The 16,369-nt window shown below is 48.0% G+C and overlaps 4 protein-coding genes across 4 annotated transcripts; 2 read left to right on the forward strand and 2 right to left on the reverse strand.

Annotated features, from left to right (window-relative positions):
* Positions 1 to 4,785: 4,785 nt before the first annotated feature.
* On the reverse strand, positions 4,786 to 5,628 carry BC939DRAFT_402087 (WD40-repeat-containing domain protein; the record flags this gene model as incomplete). The annotated part of the gene is made up of 1 exon (XM_051552653.1): positions 4,786 to 5,628. One exon carries the CDS (start codon positions 5,626 to 5,628, stop codon positions 4,786 to 4,788), a length of 843 nt encoding a protein of 280 aa, XP_051407938.1.
* A 5,824-nt stretch (positions 5,629 to 11,452) lies between these two features.
* BC939DRAFT_464442 (uncharacterized protein) lies at positions 11,453 to 12,354 on the reverse strand. Its single transcript, XM_051557370.1, has 2 exons — positions 11,567 to 12,354; positions 11,453 to 11,480 (listed from the first exon to the last, which is right to left on the reverse strand). Exon 1 carries the CDS (start codon positions 12,071 to 12,073, stop codon positions 11,771 to 11,773), a length of 303 nt encoding a protein of 100 aa, XP_051407939.1. The 5' UTR covers positions 12,074 to 12,354; the 3' UTR covers positions 11,453 to 11,480; positions 11,567 to 11,770.
* Positions 12,355 to 12,439: 85 nt separating this feature from the next.
* On the forward strand, positions 12,440 to 13,782 carry BC939DRAFT_311257 (uncharacterized protein). The gene is made up of 6 exons (XM_051551456.1): positions 12,440 to 12,700; positions 12,812 to 13,057; positions 13,137 to 13,215; positions 13,309 to 13,401; positions 13,471 to 13,527; positions 13,645 to 13,782. Coding segments are annotated over exons 1-6 (606 nt in total). The 5' UTR covers positions 12,440 to 12,571; the 3' UTR covers positions 13,647 to 13,782.
* Positions 13,346 to 14,784, forward strand: BC939DRAFT_311241 (uncharacterized protein). Its single transcript, XM_051551455.1, has 3 exons — positions 13,346 to 13,401; positions 13,481 to 13,840; positions 13,929 to 14,784. Exons 2-3 carry the CDS (start codon positions 13,617 to 13,619, stop codon positions 14,641 to 14,643), a joined length of 939 nt encoding a protein of 312 aa, XP_051407941.1. The 5' UTR covers positions 13,346 to 13,401; positions 13,481 to 13,616; the 3' UTR covers positions 14,644 to 14,784.
* The last annotated feature ends 1,585 nt before the right edge of the window (positions 14,785 to 16,369 follow it).

Raw genomic sequence — 16,369 nt, forward strand, 5'->3', positions numbered from 1 at the left:
ATGCCGTTGGTATGGTACTGGTCAATTGCAATGTCTCAAAACATCTCTTTCATCCATTCCACCGCGACGCGTGTGTGACGGACGAAGAAAAAAATAGATTGCATTGCATGAGATGGAATGGCGGATGATATGCTCTGCACGGTATGGTGCGGCATGGATTATATGCTGTTTCCTGGGATAGACAAGGGTGGATGTATCAACAGTGGATACAATAATGTGCGACATTGAGTTGATGGGATATTGGAGGAGCAAAGGACATGGTTGGATACACAAAGACTGTTTTGCAATGCATGGGGTTATACGACCCCAATGATACATTTGTGCAATGATTAAGAGCTTCTAAACGAATGCGGTTCCTGACTCTTTTTGTCTCAGTTCGATTTTTGTATACCAAAAGAAGGAAAAAAAACGTGGCACTGGTCAAGGCAGTGCCACAGCAATCATGCCCAAGCGCGGGGCAAATCCGAGTAAAGAAAACGGAAATCTCGCCGATTCCAAACGATCCTCAGCGATCTCCGTTGGCAACGATTGGTTCATCCCCCTCCTCGGTCCCAATTTATCTCATTAGCTCAATTTGTAAAGTGTTCTAGTTTAAGATTCGTACCTGGATGAATGTCCCCTATTCATGCTGGTAGACAGGTGTATCAAATTGCCTATGTCTTGGTGGTCTTGATCGATTGTCGGCCGAAGTTGTAGCGCTTCAAGGCTGGCAATTGAATGGAATTTAAGAATGGCAGTAGTCGACAGGATAGCGGGGCTGTATGCGTTATGCTGTAAAACTGGACCCTGGCACTTTAATTTTTTTGTGTTCAAGGAAATTCAGGAAATGATTCCAAGTACAAAGATGTGTCGATTCGCAGACGTGAATGAGATTCACAAAAACGGAATGTAAGAGAAGGTAGCCGACGAAGAGCCACGAGAAAGAATAAGGAAGTGGTTGCTGTGATATGAATTATGAGGTATATAGAGAGAGAGAGAGAGAGAGAGAGAGAGAGAGAGAGAGAGAGAGAGAGAGAGAGAGAGAGAGAGAGAGAGAGAGAGAGAGAGAGAGAGAGAGAGAGAGAGAGAGAGAGAGAGAGAGAGAGAGAGAAGTTGGCTTTTTTGTGTGTGTGTGTGGGTGCAAGAGAGGGTGGGAGTGCGCTGTTCGAGGATGTGCAACAGTAGTTGGTTGGACGAAGAGAGATTCCCGATTGCGCAACAGACTAATTAATGCAGCGGGGCAATGCCTTGCTAGGATATCAAGGCGATAGTGCGTGAACGGGGTGTCTTTGGATGCAAGGGATGCGGAGGCATATACAAGTGCGGGATGTGTGCAGGATGAGTGAATGACAAGCGATGGAAAAGGAAGGAAGAAAGAAATAAAGAGAGGAAGAAAAAGGAAAGAGTAGCAAAAGTGGTACTCGATAGAATCGGTTTCTTCTACTGTCTGCAAATGCAAAGCCCAAGAAACGACGAACGGACCCCAACAAGCGGACAAGAAAAAAAAGAAAAAAAATGCGAGACGGGAATCAGGCACAATTGCGGACTAGACGAGCTGGAGTATGTAAATACATGGAACAAACAGCAATTTAACCCGCAACACAACACGATATCTTTGGTCATTGTTGCCTCAACCTCAACCTCGACTTCGGCATCAAGGCTTGTTGATACCCGTTTTCAGTTCATCCTCTACAACGGTGTAACAACCAAAGCCGCATCTGAAAGGGGAGAGACACATATGGACTACATTAGCGGGACTGGGACAGCCCTTGATCTGTATACAGCAGATGTTGTCACAGGGAAGAGAGCAGTGTGGCAAACTCAATAGACACGCAGACACATATGAATCTGAATGTGTACACAACACTGGATGGGTGGCGATGACGATGATGTATGTACTCTTCTTCGCGCCAGTTCAATTGATTACAATAACAGGAGGGGAGCGTGGTTGCTGAGCTGAAGCAGGTTCATCGCAACAAAAACAAACAAACGCGGGTGAATGAATTTGGGATTCATGTTGCACAGAGAGCGTGCTCAATCTCCAACAGTTTGGACTGGGGGACCGCTGCTCCTCGGCCGCCGTACCTCGAACAAAACACACACACCTCCCTCTTCCCCCCTTTTTTTGCCTCTCCAATGAGCAGACGGAGTTCCTGGTGCTGGCCATCGCTCACCAATATATTAGCCCTGCCGGTAGTCATCCGTAGACTACTAGTCAGTGGTGATGTTGGTACAGGGCCGGATGTACTGTATCCGCCCCTTCTGCTCTTTTGGACTGGGGACATTGGCAGCACGCACAACTGTGCACTCTCTCACGTTTGATCTTGCGTAATTGGCTCTCAAGAACAATCTCGTTCTAAAATACGATTAACCACCGAGAGAGCGACCGGCCATGTTCTGTGAAGAATCGATGTCATGTCCGCTCACCGTCGCCCGCATATACTCGTTTAATGTCATTAAATGAAATCAACAAAAATGGTGCTGCAATACAACCACCTGGGATATCCGATGCTTTATACATTACTCGGCGATATTGGTATAGTAAAGATATGCTGCTACTGTTGCACGATTAATAATCCTTGCCGGTAGTATAATTATAGCCGCAGTACGTTCCATGTCGCCGCGGCATTTGGCCTGCTCCTGATGCTTCTTCATCCCCTCTCTGGCGTACAAGGTTCTATTCTCGATCTCGTGGATACAAATATATTGCTCTGAAATTAGAACGATGATCGAGCCACGGCAATGAACATTGATAGGAAATGGTAACTTCAGGTCCAGATCTTCGCTCCAATGGTAGAAGGACAAGGTCAGATTCATGGTATATAGTGAGGCCCCGTTATCCAATAGGGTATGTAGTTACTTAATTGTTTTTTTTCCGTGATTTCCGTATTTTCAGTTTCCGTTCCCTGACTTTGATTGCCCTTATCCTTAAGCCCTTCAAGAGATCGCGACACTCATAGCACGCTCATATCCGTTTAATCCCACCGTTGTTTGATCATCTACTCACGATTGTCCTAGAGCCCATTACAAAGGACTTTTCTTTGAAATAGCCCGCAAAGAGATGCAAAGACTGTACGCAGCAACGATAACTATGTCTCTCTGACCTTTTTTTTTTCGTTTCTCGCTTTTTATTCAGGGCATCTTTATTGCTCTCAACTGTATTGGATTGTATCTGATAGTCTAACCAGGGGCCGGGTGCCTTTTCCCCCTTCAGCAGGAGGGAATCAAAGAACGCTCTTCACAGATGACCGCAGAATTTCGATTTTGTGTAATTCTGAGCAGCGGAAATCGGCGGATAAGATTGCGGCGATTCGAAAGGGACTCGGCGGAGTATGTTCGACCTGTCGACGCTAGGACCCGCGTGGCTCGATGCGCAATTAGCTATTAAAGCTGCAGGGGTAGAATAGGTAAAATGCTCTAAAAGAGCGGAAAAAAAAATGCCCCCAGGCTCTGTATTATGGGCGCCAATATGTCTCACTATCATCTTTTCCGAATGAAAGGGATTACAAAACATGACGCTGGCAGAGACAGATTCGAAAGATGAGGAAAGAGGGGAAAGGAAGGGAGAAAGGAAAAAGGGAAGCTGAGGGAAAAAAAAAAAAAAAAAAAAAAAAAAAAGTTGCGCGGGAGCCGGAGGAGCCACAATCGATAATGGCCATGTTGCTCTTCTCTTCTGTTTTCCGATGGGCGTAGTCAGAGCGGTGCTCTGTTCTGATGCTCACTGAAAAGGTAGATCTATAAGGTGCGTGCTAGTCCAGAGTAGATCCGTATGCTCTGTCGTTTGAGCCCTTCCCTCGGTATTCGCATCTATTGTACTGACAGTAGCCAATGTATAAGTCCTGTATTTCCAGCACAGCCCTGGGCCACGCTGGATACCTGAATGTAAAATCATAGCGCCTTCGTGCATAAACAAAGCAAACTCGCATCTCGCTCAGATGATTTTGTTTCTGCCCCAGGAATAAACGAGTAAAATGAGTAAATGCAAATGTTCAGCGGGAAGGGCACACGCCCTTAATTTTTTTCCCCAACACAAAAAAAAAAAGCGATGCGCGCGGTAGTCTATGCATACCATTAGCAAATCAATAACTGGTGGCATGTCGTACGAAAGTATACAAACAGAGGATCCAGTGCAGCAGGGATGTCTGCATCAGACACAGAAAACAGCGCGTTGGAAATATCTAGGATGGATGCAATTGGTCGTTGCAGTCGCCAGGGGCGCGTGTGTGGGAATGATAGCCAGACAACGCACCCACTATTAACACACCTTATTGAATTTGCCACCAAAAACGCGTTGTCTCTCATACAGCCAATCTCGTCTCCTTTTTCGATCTCACATTTTTCAGTGCTCATTATTGGCGAACTTGCTCTTGGCCCATGGCTAAACCCCAACTCCTTGCCTTTTTTTCATGCATCGCACAATGCAAAGATTTCAAGATGCATCTACAGGTAGCAAGTACACTAGGCGGACCAAACATGCGTTTGGCGCTTTTTTTTTCTTTGTGAAAACGAGAGAACGACCAATGAGTCGCCACATCCCCTACCCCACAATTGCATTAATCGTATTAGCCTACTAATGGATCCTCGTTTTGGGGAAGCTGCCTTTTTTCCATAATCGTTGCTGTTTGGTTGGCCTGCCGCTCCAGTTCAATCTTTTGATAATATTGCCCTTTTAGCCTTTTTTTTGTTTATATCTATCTACTGTTCTGTATATTGTCTTCAGAAAGCACAATCCATGCGCTAAAAGATTGGCAATGAGCAAAAAATCGAGGTACCGTTGCTAATTCCTATTTGCATCACCTCCACCTTTCAAGCAAGCGAAAAGACATTCGTCGAATCGACTGGATTTGCTGACTGTACAGCGGGAGAATCGGCCGTGGCAGCGGTATCCACCATACTGTGATTTGACGACGCCTTGAGTTTATACGCCACGGACGCCATGGCCATTAGCTTTTTGCTTGCCTCGCGATAGCCCAAAGGCGGAATCGGCTTGCCCACAGCGCCACGTTGCTCTAATAGCCACATATTTATCTTGCTTAAGCCTTGTACGTTCTGGATAGAGGTATTTGATACGGTAAGTCTGTCATGCATCGAACTCCAATGCAGGCGGACCTGATAGCGGTCCTCCTCTTCTATAGCCTGCCACATGCGAACAGACTTATCCCAACAGCCGGTTGCGAAATAGGTGCCGTTTGGAGTAGAGTTCCAGGCTATGCTTGTGATTGATCCATAAAAGCCTTGAACAACTGCCAAACACTGACCCGAACTCACATCCCACAGCCGCACCGTGTTGTCCCGACTGCCCGAGGCGATCTGCTGGCCGCTGGGCGAATATACCACGCTCCAAACAATGAAGGTATGGCCGCTTAAGATGGGACTGGGTGCACCGGTTTGCGCGTCCCACAGTCGCACCGTGTTGTCCCAACCTCCCGAGGCGATCTGCTGGCCGCAGGGCGAATACACCGCGCTCATAACTGAGCCAGTATGACCACGCAAGATGTGGGCTTTTGCCCAAGTCGAAGTGTGATACGCACTGATCGTGCCGTCGTTGAGACCTACCGCACAGAACTTCCCATCTGGCGAATACGCGCAGGAACTCACATCGCTATCTTCTAACAGATACAGCCATTCGCCAAACTGCACGCCCCCCATCTGTGCGTTGCTCAAATTGGCCTGGCGCAGCCAAATATTGCGAAGATTGACATTTCTCAAATCTGCCCCTTGCAGCTGTGCAGAATCGAATTGGCCCCTACTCAGGTCCGCTCCTGGAATCTGGATGCCTTTCAGATCTGCGCCGTTAAACAGCACCCCGGCTCTGACCAATATCGTGATCGCATTGGCCGCCGCCTTGCGTGCCTCTTTGTTGATTTTGGAGCATTCGATCGTTGCGAGCTGCTGCTGCTTGAAAAGAGGTTCCTGTTGGACACGCTCTGCTAAAAATTGCAGAATCGACAGCTCACCCACAAAGCTTCTCCGTGACAAGGGTGAATCGAGTACGGCCTGTGCAATGGCTGCCACGGGTTCCTCTACAGTAGCCTGATCTTCGAAGCTCATGACCGAATGGACGCTCCCTCGACGTGGCAGGGCTTGAGGTAAGGCTGCGCGACTCACGCTCTCTCCATCTCGCGGCTCAAACACCGCACGGGCCAAGCAGTATTCCAGCAGTGATTTATGGATAAACCGGTACTGATTGCCACTGCACGTTAGAGGACATGCCTCACGCAAGAACTGCTGCTTCTCGTTCTCCCGGCTAAAGAAACTTTCTTTCCATGTCCCTTGATCGCGGAGGGGAGAGTACTCGACCACTGGGTTGCCCGCTTGCTCTTTGTACATCGCTACCGCTAACGCTTTCAGAAAGGCAACTCCGTTCTGCGCAAAACCATCATCGGACAAGTTCTCGAACATCTTCTTCTCTTGATAGCTCAAGTCTTTCTTTTCAACGAGCCGCTTCTTGCCTCGCTCCAACCGTTGCTCCACAAACTGGTCATACAACGCAACTCTCGTCACCCGGACGGTCGAGAGGTCTTGTCCTATATCCACCATACGCGGCAGTACTTCCAAGGACAGCGTCAACATAAAGGGGTTCTTGACCAGGTCTTGCAGGCTGGGAACCAGATTAAGGCCTTCAAGTAGTCCGTCACTTGCCAGAGCGGCCTCGTCGCGGACACATATTTCCTTATGTGTTCCTGAATTTGATCCATAGAGAATGGCGCAATGACCGCCTCTTGAAACGCTGGCTCTGCTTGGTGATTGCCATCTGCTGGCTGGAACCGATCCCGATAATCGAGCCCAAGGTACTCGCTGCGGCAGCTAATGACCATCTGAGCGCTCCATCCTCCCACCTGACTCAGTCGGTTGCTCGTGTACAGGTTGTGTGTCTGCTGGCTCTCATCATACCCGTCACAGATCAAGATGGATTTGCGGTGGTCTTTCAGCTCTCGGATCTGGGGCTCGGTAAACTCTACCCTCCGTAGATGTTTGGCGATCAGATCCTGCTCTGGCTTGTCGATTGCGGGCAAGCTGATAAGTAGCGGAATTCTGCCTTCCTTTTTCTTATAGGCATCCCATAAGTCGCACTCGAGCTGCCGGTTAAAGGTCGATTGCCTCCACCTGAACCGCCCAGCAGGAGCATCACCTTATGGTCACTGCTCAGGAGCCTTCGACTTCTTTTGTCAAGTCGAACAGTTGTCATCGGACGCTTGCAGGTAGCCTTGGCTTGAGGGGGATGTAAACGACTTCGCCTCGTTCCTTCAATCGTTGCTTTCTTAGTCGTCTCAGGTCGGCTTCAACGTCAGGCTTGTTTGGCAAGATCAAGCAATGATGGAGACGCGACGGTTGGTAGGTTGACCTGCAGCGGATGTAAGCTCGATTTTCCTTTCGGCAATCCTGATAAAGAATCCTTTTCGTCTCATCGCCATTCGATTCCAGCTCTTGCAACAAAGATTCGACACCTACACCATGTATCGCGTAGATCACGATAGAATATAGTACGCTATTAGTACCTGCTAGGCCGTGAACTCCACACTTCATAATAAACCGACAGCCTCTCACATATCCATTCATCATACATACATGGCATAGCTGAGCCAAATGTCGAAGCCAGCTGCATAAGGATGTGGAGGATCCATTGCTTGACGAGGCTTGCTGGCCCCACACTGCATCGTTTCGGTACATCTCACCCAGGAACGCAACAGCACCTTGGCGAGACTCGATGTCCCACAGTGGATTGGCGGCAAGGTCCCTCAGCCGCTGCATACTCCTAGTTGAAAGGCTAGATCACGCCGGCAAGGTGCTTCACAGACCAGGGTCTTGAACTTGGCGAGTTGACCGTCCCGAAGCAGCGTGTCTGTCCCGCGCAGTGCTGTATACCAGGCACGTTTCTGGCTGAAACTGAGACCGACCTTGAGAGATTCCAAAGTCCTTGTCCACTCTCGACCAGTGCGCTCACACCTTCATACCGATTTTCGCTACCTGGATCACCTCTCCCAGTCCCTCCTGAAGATGTCCGAGTCCTGTGATGAAGCCGTTGACGTCCAGGCCTTTTACGCGCTAACTAGCCCGAGACGCCTCTCAAAACAATTCCAGTGCGCCGCATCGTTGCTTGCCAGGGTGATTCGTTGTCTGGGACGCACTGCAGCGCTTGGAAGGCGTAGGCAGCCTGGTACACCAAGTAAGGGTCGCTGCTGCCTTGCAGTCCATTCAAATAGGCAGAGAGTGGCTCGTGCAGCTCTACACGCTTTAAGCCTGAGACCTTGGTATCGGCCATGGCATCCAGGACATTGGACACGGCGAGTGTCAGATGATAGATGTGAGCCGGAGACTGATTGTGAGTGTCTTGTAGGCGGGTGTTGAGGATACGCAAGATCGTGACTAGGTCATCAGCGTCGAGGTAACCTGGGGAAGCGCCTTGGATCAGTTGCGCCAGCCCTTCGAGGGACTGCACATCCAGCAGGCTGGCTGTTCGATGCCATTGACAAAGAGCATGAGCAAATGTTGAAAGTCATCCTTCTCGAGAACCGGGCCCAGGCATACGACTTCTGCGACGGCCTTGGCATCCTTGAGTTCATCGCGAGTGAATGCTCGGATCACATCTGTCGCCAGTGTCCTGAGTCTCTCCTTCTCCTCTGCATTCTTTCTGTGGATTCCACCCAATTTCCTGCAGCTGGTTCAAAGACCCTTCGGGCGACGGCGTCACTTGCAGAAGGCCAAGGCAGTAGGCGAGCTGGGAAGTTCGCTGAGTCGCTCATCTGCCTCTGGTAAGCGATCTTGACGGTGGGCTGACGCATGTCATCAGGAAAGATATCCTCAGGGACCGTGCCATGTCGCGGCAGGCACTGTCGGTGGCAGAGGAAATTACAGGACCTGGATCTTTTGTAGGACGCACATGGCTGTTGAAGTCAGAGGACAGTCAACAAAGTGAGAGGTGCGTTAGGTACGACGTTCGAAGTAACCGGCCAATGCGAACAAGTAGAGAGCAGGTACCTGCCACTTACCCCCACTTTTCTGCCCTCTTGTAGCTGACCTGCGCCATTTCGCTATATCCTAAGCTCTCCAATAGGTTGGCGTGCTCGAGACAGGCCCAGCGAATCCATCGCGCAGGGCTTGATCCTCGACGGATAGGGGAATTGTAAGAGTCTTTTTCCAGCTCTTTTCACCGGGATAACGCAGCCTCGCATCGTCGCACAAACTAAAGCAATTTCCGATCCTTGATTTTGCGCGCATTCTCCACGTAAACCTTGGCGAGCTTCAGTTCCTTTTGCGGCGAGAGAGCCTTTCGCGGTGACGAAAAAGTTTTACAAACATGTTGCTTCTCTGAGGGGATTTCTCCTGTTATCATAGAGCAGTGGCGGCGATATTAGTGACCTTGTGGTCGGTTGATATACCTGTGCGAGTAGCCAGTATACGTACTTATACTTGACAGAGATTCAGTACCATGACTAATCGCATGGCTATACTACAGAGTAATGCGCAGAATGAGCTTCGTAAAATAAAGACATTAATATCCATAGCAGATGCATGAACTAGACATATGTGCTACTCTGCCAAGTGATGGAGCCCCACCTCGAAAGTGTTTATTCGACTCTTGTTTCCTTTGATTGGATGCAGAGGTAGTCCTGAAGATTTGTCCTCTTTGTGCCTCCTACCAGCGATACCAACTGCCCATTGTGAAGCATGCAGGATTAATAACCTTAAAACATGCCTATATGCTACTGTCGAGTGACAAGAAACAGTGCCTCACCTCAACAGGAATTTGTCTTTCACCAGTCGAGGAGACGGTCCGTCCCTTGCAAGGTTCTCTACTCTAATTCTTTGTTTAAGATGGTCTGCCCACGGATAAGGCGGTCGAGCGGAGTGATATTCGCCTCTCTCGTCACTTCTAGCAGAGATCTCTATCATCATGAAAGAAAAGATTATTAACCATTGCGCATGAATGGTTGTTCCCCTGATCTCGGCCACTCTAGCAGTAGCACTCTTGACTCGACTGTGGTTGTTCAGGCACATTCAGGGATGGGGCTTTTGGCAGATAAACTGTGTCTTTGTTACCAATGAGTAGCCGCTGGGCTGTGCTTATTGAGATCGAGCAGAGACGTACGAGAGACAGACAGAAAAGCGAGAAAAGATGAGAAAGATAAGAGACAGTTCCTGGTGGATTGGAGGAGGGTGAATGTGGGAAGAAGGGAAAGTGGGAAAGTGGGAAAGTGTGAAAAGAGGGGAAAAGAGTGCAAAGACACACATCCATCGTTGCAGCATTCGCCAAACGGAGCCATGTTTGTAGTCAAATTACTCCCTCGCCCTCGTGTAACGTCTACAGTCGAAACTCGTTTTTAGGCCGGGGTTTCTTAACAAAACGCGGCTGTAATAAGACGAGGAGTGGAAACAAGAACTGCCTTTAATAATATTGCTGTGCATGGATATATATAGACTACTACGTATATGACTACTGTTGCAGCGGCCAATAAACTTAACTTGCACTTAGAGAGGTCAAATTTAGTTTGTTGGCCGCGTTTTGTTAAGAAACCCCGGCCTAAAAACGAGTTTCGACTCAGGTAGAGAGGAGGACTCGGGACGATCAAGGGTAAACTAAAGGAAGCTACTGTAACAACAACAAGAGAAAGGGGACGAACTGCACTACAACGAACGAACAGAAGGTTCCTTACGATATGGTTCCGAGCAGAACTTTGGGACCAAAGGTGCAAGACCCGTTTGCAAGACAACTATGAAGTTGCCATATTGGAAGCGTGAGCTTGGCTCGAATTTGACGGTTGGGGAGCCCAATGCCCACATAATAGCGAATGCTCTGCTTCAATTACGTATTGATACGCTGGTAATGAAAGTCGCTGGTACATCCCAAGACATGGTTGTGCTGATAGTACGTGATCCGAACCAAACCACTTGAACCTCTACCAGCGAGAGCTGGATGTGGAACATTTTGAACATACAAGGCGGCATTACAACAAATCTTGAGAGGATCCGACGGCGCTGGACATCTGGATTGCCTGCTCGATGACAAAACCAAGACTCATGCCATAGGTAGTCGTTTCTACCGCTGGCAGCTGTTTCAATTAATTTGTTAAGGCGCCAATGGGACCAATGATCCATCCCACCTGTGTTGATCCACCCTCTATAGATCTACTCTTGTATGAAGAATACCTTTGGCTGGTACGTTATATCTTCATTAGGGCAGCGGTGAGCAAACACTGATGGCTCGGTTACTAAAGGGACGCCAATCCATGGAGCGGGTTCCATCAACTTCCTTGACAAGGTGTTAGACATCGTTGAAGCGCGACTCTTGCATTTCAATATGGGCTTTTGCAGTGACTTGGTCTTCCAAGTCGTCCGCCCCCGGTTTGTCTTCGGGATCGCCTTCTGGTAGATCGAACTCTTCCTTTAACAAACCAGAACCCATAAGGTCTTTCTCCGTTATGTCGTCGATCCCACAAGGAAGAAAAGTGCTGAGGGCATGCATGTTGAACATATCAGGTTTATTCTGGTCCATATCAAAACTAAGAAGAGGAAAAAAAAACGAGAACGCATTAGATAAAAGCGGAAAAGAAAAGTAAATGAATTATATCGTTATCACTATACTTACAGGCTAAAAGCGCTTGGAACGGAGGTTGTTGCTTGTTGACGAGCGAGAAAAAGTGAAAAGACGCGTTTTTTATTTGTTTTTAATCCGTTGCCCTTAATCTCTTGACGAACTAAGGTTCTTCCAGAACAGTATGAAAGGATACTGGACGGTAGAAGAGAGTGATGACAAAGGTACTCGCGTGATAGTGGTGGCAACAGCGTCAAATTAGTAACTCTGCAAGATATGCTCATTTTTTACCATTTTTCTAAACATAATGGTAGGTTGGGTTGTGTGGCTCTTCACTTCTCCAGCGGGTTGACTCGATTCGAATTCAAGCGTGAAGAGGCAGGCTGATGAGTGGTCATTCACCCAAACAGACTGCAAACCACCAATGTGTGTTTGCCGCCCTTTCCAGCCAAGCCGGAACTGATTCAACTGTGAACGCGAGCCGCTTGACCTGGATATACCTCCACAGGCACACAGAAGAATCGGCAATGCAAACACACACCATTTGAACAACTCGCACATAAGGACACAAATGATTTTGGATGGCCCTTCACTTCTCCAGCGGGTTGACTCGATTCGAATTCAAGAGTGAAGAGGCAGGCTGATGAGTGGTCATTCACTCAAACAGACTGCAAACCACCAGTGTGTGTTTGCCGCCTTTACCAGCCAAGCTGGAACTGATTCAACTGTGAACGCGAGCCGCTTGACCTGGATATACCTCCACAGGCACACAGAAGAATCGGCAATGCAAACACACACTACTTTGAACAAAATCATTTAGTCCAAGAAAGAAACTGACCTTGTGAGAGATAGAGAGAGACGCGTTTCAGTATATTTTTTTTTTTTATATTTTACTTGGTGTGGCTTGTAGGCAGTATCGTTTGGGCCATTAAATAAAAAGTGCATAATCATAATCAACTAAATGCAACGTGCATCCCAACAACACCCGTACCATGTCGAAATGCGAACGCAACTCTTCTGAGGACGACAATCACCTCATCCGAGAGAAATACATCGTTGATGGTCATCCATATGACTCGCTTTGGGCCTGTGCCAGTTCATTCTACAACCAATTTCAGTTCCCGAACCTTGGTTCGGCAACCGATGCTTTCCGGGCAAGCCTACGCGCGATTAACATGGGGGTCACAGGTGGGCAGCAGACTTCCTTGAGGAGGCGGAGGTATGAAAAAACTGAGATAGCAATCCTTTTCTACTATGCTTTGCTCCTAGGCTTACCTTTTTTTTTTTTTTTTTGTAAAGGTACCTGCATTTCGTCAGCAGGAAAAACGACACCAAAATCTCATTCCAGGAAAGAGGCAACGCAGCCGTACAACGGAAGGCTTCGTCCAACATCTATCGCAGAAGGTGCAAAGGGACACCATTCGGTCGAGCGCGAATTTGCTGCTAGCAGGAAATGCCATGATGACTAAAGTATCACTAGAGGGCCTGGACGCTTTATCACCATCAACACTGCTACGGACTCCAACGTGGAACTCAGATTCAGATGTAAAGTCAAAGTTGGGTTGCTTACTGTGATAATATTGTCAGGCCTATGTCGCTGAACGAACCATTCTTTTACTTCCAGGAGAAGCCTGTTAGCCCGGTACCGTTTCCTACACTCGCCCATGAACCATTGACCAGCACTGGAAACCAAACTATTGTCGGTAATGATAACACTATTATGATAGTATTCTGATAATGTTAGTCTAAACTTGGATGGTGCTTCTAACTTATATCCAATTTGGTGGAATGAGTAGGAGATGGACCATTTACGAATCATCACACGTCTATATCAACTGACGACATTGAAGAGCCGACCGAAGGCGAAAACGATGATGCCGAGTTTCCAGGTATGGAATAGCACTTGAGAAGCGCTGTATTGATTTGAGATAATTCTTTGTTTCTAACTTGTTTAACAGACCCAACCAGGAACCTCACACACTTTGAAACGCTGATTCAGGCAACTTCGTGGAGTTGTAATAGCACTGATTTGATCGCAACACTTCGTGGATTTCGAGCGAAATACCTCGGGCCGTTCTCCCTCATTCGAAACGGTATCGCTGATATGACTTCTGGCTCTATGTTCTCGAAAGAATTGCTTCCAGATGTCTTATCAGCTGCAAAGAGGGTGGCCATAATTCCCGATATGAATGCCAAATGGCCGACTCTTCAGGCAATATCAGAACGTGTTTTCACATCGAACAACTACGATGATGTTGCTCGGGCAATTAAGAAGGAAGATATGGAAGACCCAATCGCCGCTTATATGATCTCGATTATGATGTCTTAGTAAGCATTACCCATCGCTTGGTCTCCGGCAATTGTATTTGCTTTCTTGAGAAGGTCTGATTTTATTTTTCATTTTTATGTCAATTAGCGCTCATTATTTCACCTTCCACTCCGAGATACCCGAGAACATCAATGAACGTGAAGGGTTTACGGACCTCGCATGGTCATTCATTCGAGGAGCACTGACCCTCACAGGGATTGAATCCCGTCATCTTGAGACCCTAATAACTGGGGTCCAAGAGCGGAAGAATCTTGACAAAGATCTCCTCTTGGACACCATGGAGTCGGGCCAGTACAGCGACGGACTAGCTTTTAGCGGGAGTGATCAAATCTATCTTGCAGAGGCCTCACAGATCCATAACCCCAATGCAGACAAGCAGCGTCAGGATGAATTCAAGCTGGTGCGTGCAATGAGGGATTCATGGATCAGCCAGATGGGATCTATTTGCCGTGAGGCTGTCCCTCCTCGTGACTTCGCTGTATTCGGCTCATGCACTTACAAGGATGAGACTAAACTCTGGCAACTTGATTTCCAAGGGACGTTTCGACTGTGTCAGTTCAACACGTTTCTTATTCCATTGAAAAAACAAGAGTTCGGACGCAGGATGAAGATGACTATCCAAATTTGCTTGGAACTGGCGGCTCGTATAGAGATGGAAATCGAAAAAAGACACAATGCAATGCCTGCCTCATATGACAAGCGGCATGAACTGTCCGATGCATTACATCAGATATTTACCACCACCACAGCCCCGACAAAACAGCAGAAGAGAAAGGATTCTGTTTGTAAAAGGCGATCTTAAAAGATGTATGTAACTAGAGTCCCTGTCAGAAAGTCGCGGCCCAATATATTTTAATAAATACCCTATTTTCCTTAATTATTATATATTAAAATTCAACCTTATTAATTGAATTGAGAAGCTAGTTTAAAGATATATTGGGGCGCGACTTTCTGACCACTCCATAATTGCAATAGCAGCAGAGTCAAGGGGAGTGGTCAAGTAGAATGCGTAGGAATATATGCTGTTTAATGATCATAAGTTGGGTCTATACATACATGTCTGTGGCCTATTGTACAGTGTTGCCATAGTGCCGGGCCCCATCCTGGTTCCGTGTGTCACAACCATGCAGCTTGGGTAACCGAGTGGTAATCCTGTTGTACCTTCCCATTCACACTCCATGGCTGCGCTTGTATTGTCGTAAGAGTCGAGTGCAGTGCATAAGGTTGTTCTCCGGTTCCCATGTCGAATCCTCCCTGGGATATTCATGCCATTGGGTTAGGTATTCTATCCTATTGTTTCGCTGTCGATGGTCCAAGATAGCCTCTAAGACATCGTGGATCTTCATAGTAGGTGGCAGCTCAACGCGAAAAGAGACTAGCGAGTGCTGCTCCAGAATTGTATAGGGGCCAATAAATCAATCCTGCAGCTTCTTGGTCAGGCGATTGCGATCAGCTGCAACAGTGAGGTCTTTTGCATTGAGTAGCACCTTGTCTCCAATTTTAAAATCATGATCTCGTCGACGGGTATCCGCATTCTGTGCCTGGCGCTCCTGCGCTGCAGCAATTGCCTCCTGTGCAACAATCAATGGGGTACTCTGTGACCCCACGAACTCAGTAACGCTGGGGTTGGGGCCGCTTTGGGGACGGAGGAGTGAGGTCGGGACGCGAGGATGGAAACCACTGTTCAAAAATGGCGAGTGACCACGGGTGGCATTAACCGAATTATTGTGCGTGAACTCTGCGGCTGATAGAAGTAAATCCCAATTCGTTTGTCGTTGATCCACGAACGCGCGCAAAATATATTCCAAAGTTCGATTGGCGCGCTCTGTTTGTCCATCGGTCTGAGGGTGGAAGGCAGTCGACATTGCTAGCTTGACATCCATGAGGCGGTGCAACTCCTTCCAGAAGCGGCTTGTGAACTTGGAATCGCGGTCGGAGACGATAGTGGTAGGCATGCCATGGAGCCTGAAGACGTTGTGAAAAAATTGGCGCGCCACGTCTGATGCTGTGTCCTTTGTGCTGCTGGAGGCGAAATGAACTTGCTTTGATAGCTTGTCCACAAAAACGGTAATAAAATCATGGCCACGAGGTGTCTTGGGTAATTGCACAATGAAGTCCATGGTCGCTGTCTCCCAGCGATGTTCTGTTATCTCCAGAGACTGAAGTAATCCTGCAGGTCGCTGCTGGCTTGGCTTGCTGCGCTCCCGCTCTACCAAACATTGAACCGTATCTCCAAGTAATCTGGTTTCACGGCGACAGTCCGAAGTGAACAACAACACAGCTGCACAGCTGCACACGATGACTCAGCATCAGCAACACGACAGTTCTCTGATCAAGTGGGCTGTATATTGACTCTGGCTAGTTAGTTTCCGAGATCATCTTTGAGGTGGATGGATGGTGGGAAGTTTATTCTGCACGATAGTTAGTCAACAGACAGGCTGTCTTCCGATGGGGATGGACAGTGATAGACTACTGCAGCCCATGCCCTGGGCAGACAAGAAGGCGAAGTGTCCACACCATTCCCCGCC

This window comes from Gamsiella multidivaricata, assembly GCF_025024155.1.
Source record: "Gamsiella multidivaricata strain RSA 2152 chromosome Unknown BC939scaffold_83, whole genome shotgun sequence".
NCBI classification, from domain to species: Eukaryota; Fungi; Mortierellomycota; class Mortierellomycetes; order Mortierellales; family Mortierellaceae; genus Gamsiella; species Gamsiella multidivaricata.

Bases quoted from the DNA above. Each gene is read 5' to 3' on its own strand.
- BC939DRAFT_464442 (XM_051557370.1), bottom strand. From the start codon at position 12,073: ATGTGCGAGTTGTTCAAATGGTGTGTGTTTGCATTGCCGATTCTTCTG.
- BC939DRAFT_311257 (XM_051551456.1), top strand. From the start codon at position 12,572: ATGGTCATCCATATGACTCGCTTTGGGCCTGTGCCAGTTCATTCTACA. The intron at 12,701-12,811 runs GTGGGCAGCAGA...TTTTTTGTAAAG, and splicing joins GATTAACATGGGGGTCACAG to GTACCTGCATTTCGTCAGCA. The intron at 13,402-13,470 runs GTATGGAATAGC...CTTGTTTAACAG, and splicing joins CGATGATGCCGAGTTTCCAG to ACCCAACCAGGAACCTCACA.
- BC939DRAFT_311241 (XM_051551455.1), top strand. From the start codon at position 13,617: ATGACTTCTGGCTCTATGTTCTCGAAAGAATTGCTTCCAGATGTCTTA. The intron at 13,841-13,928 runs GTAAGCATTACC...TATGTCAATTAG, and splicing joins ATCTCGATTATGATGTCTTA to CGCTCATTATTTCACCTTCC.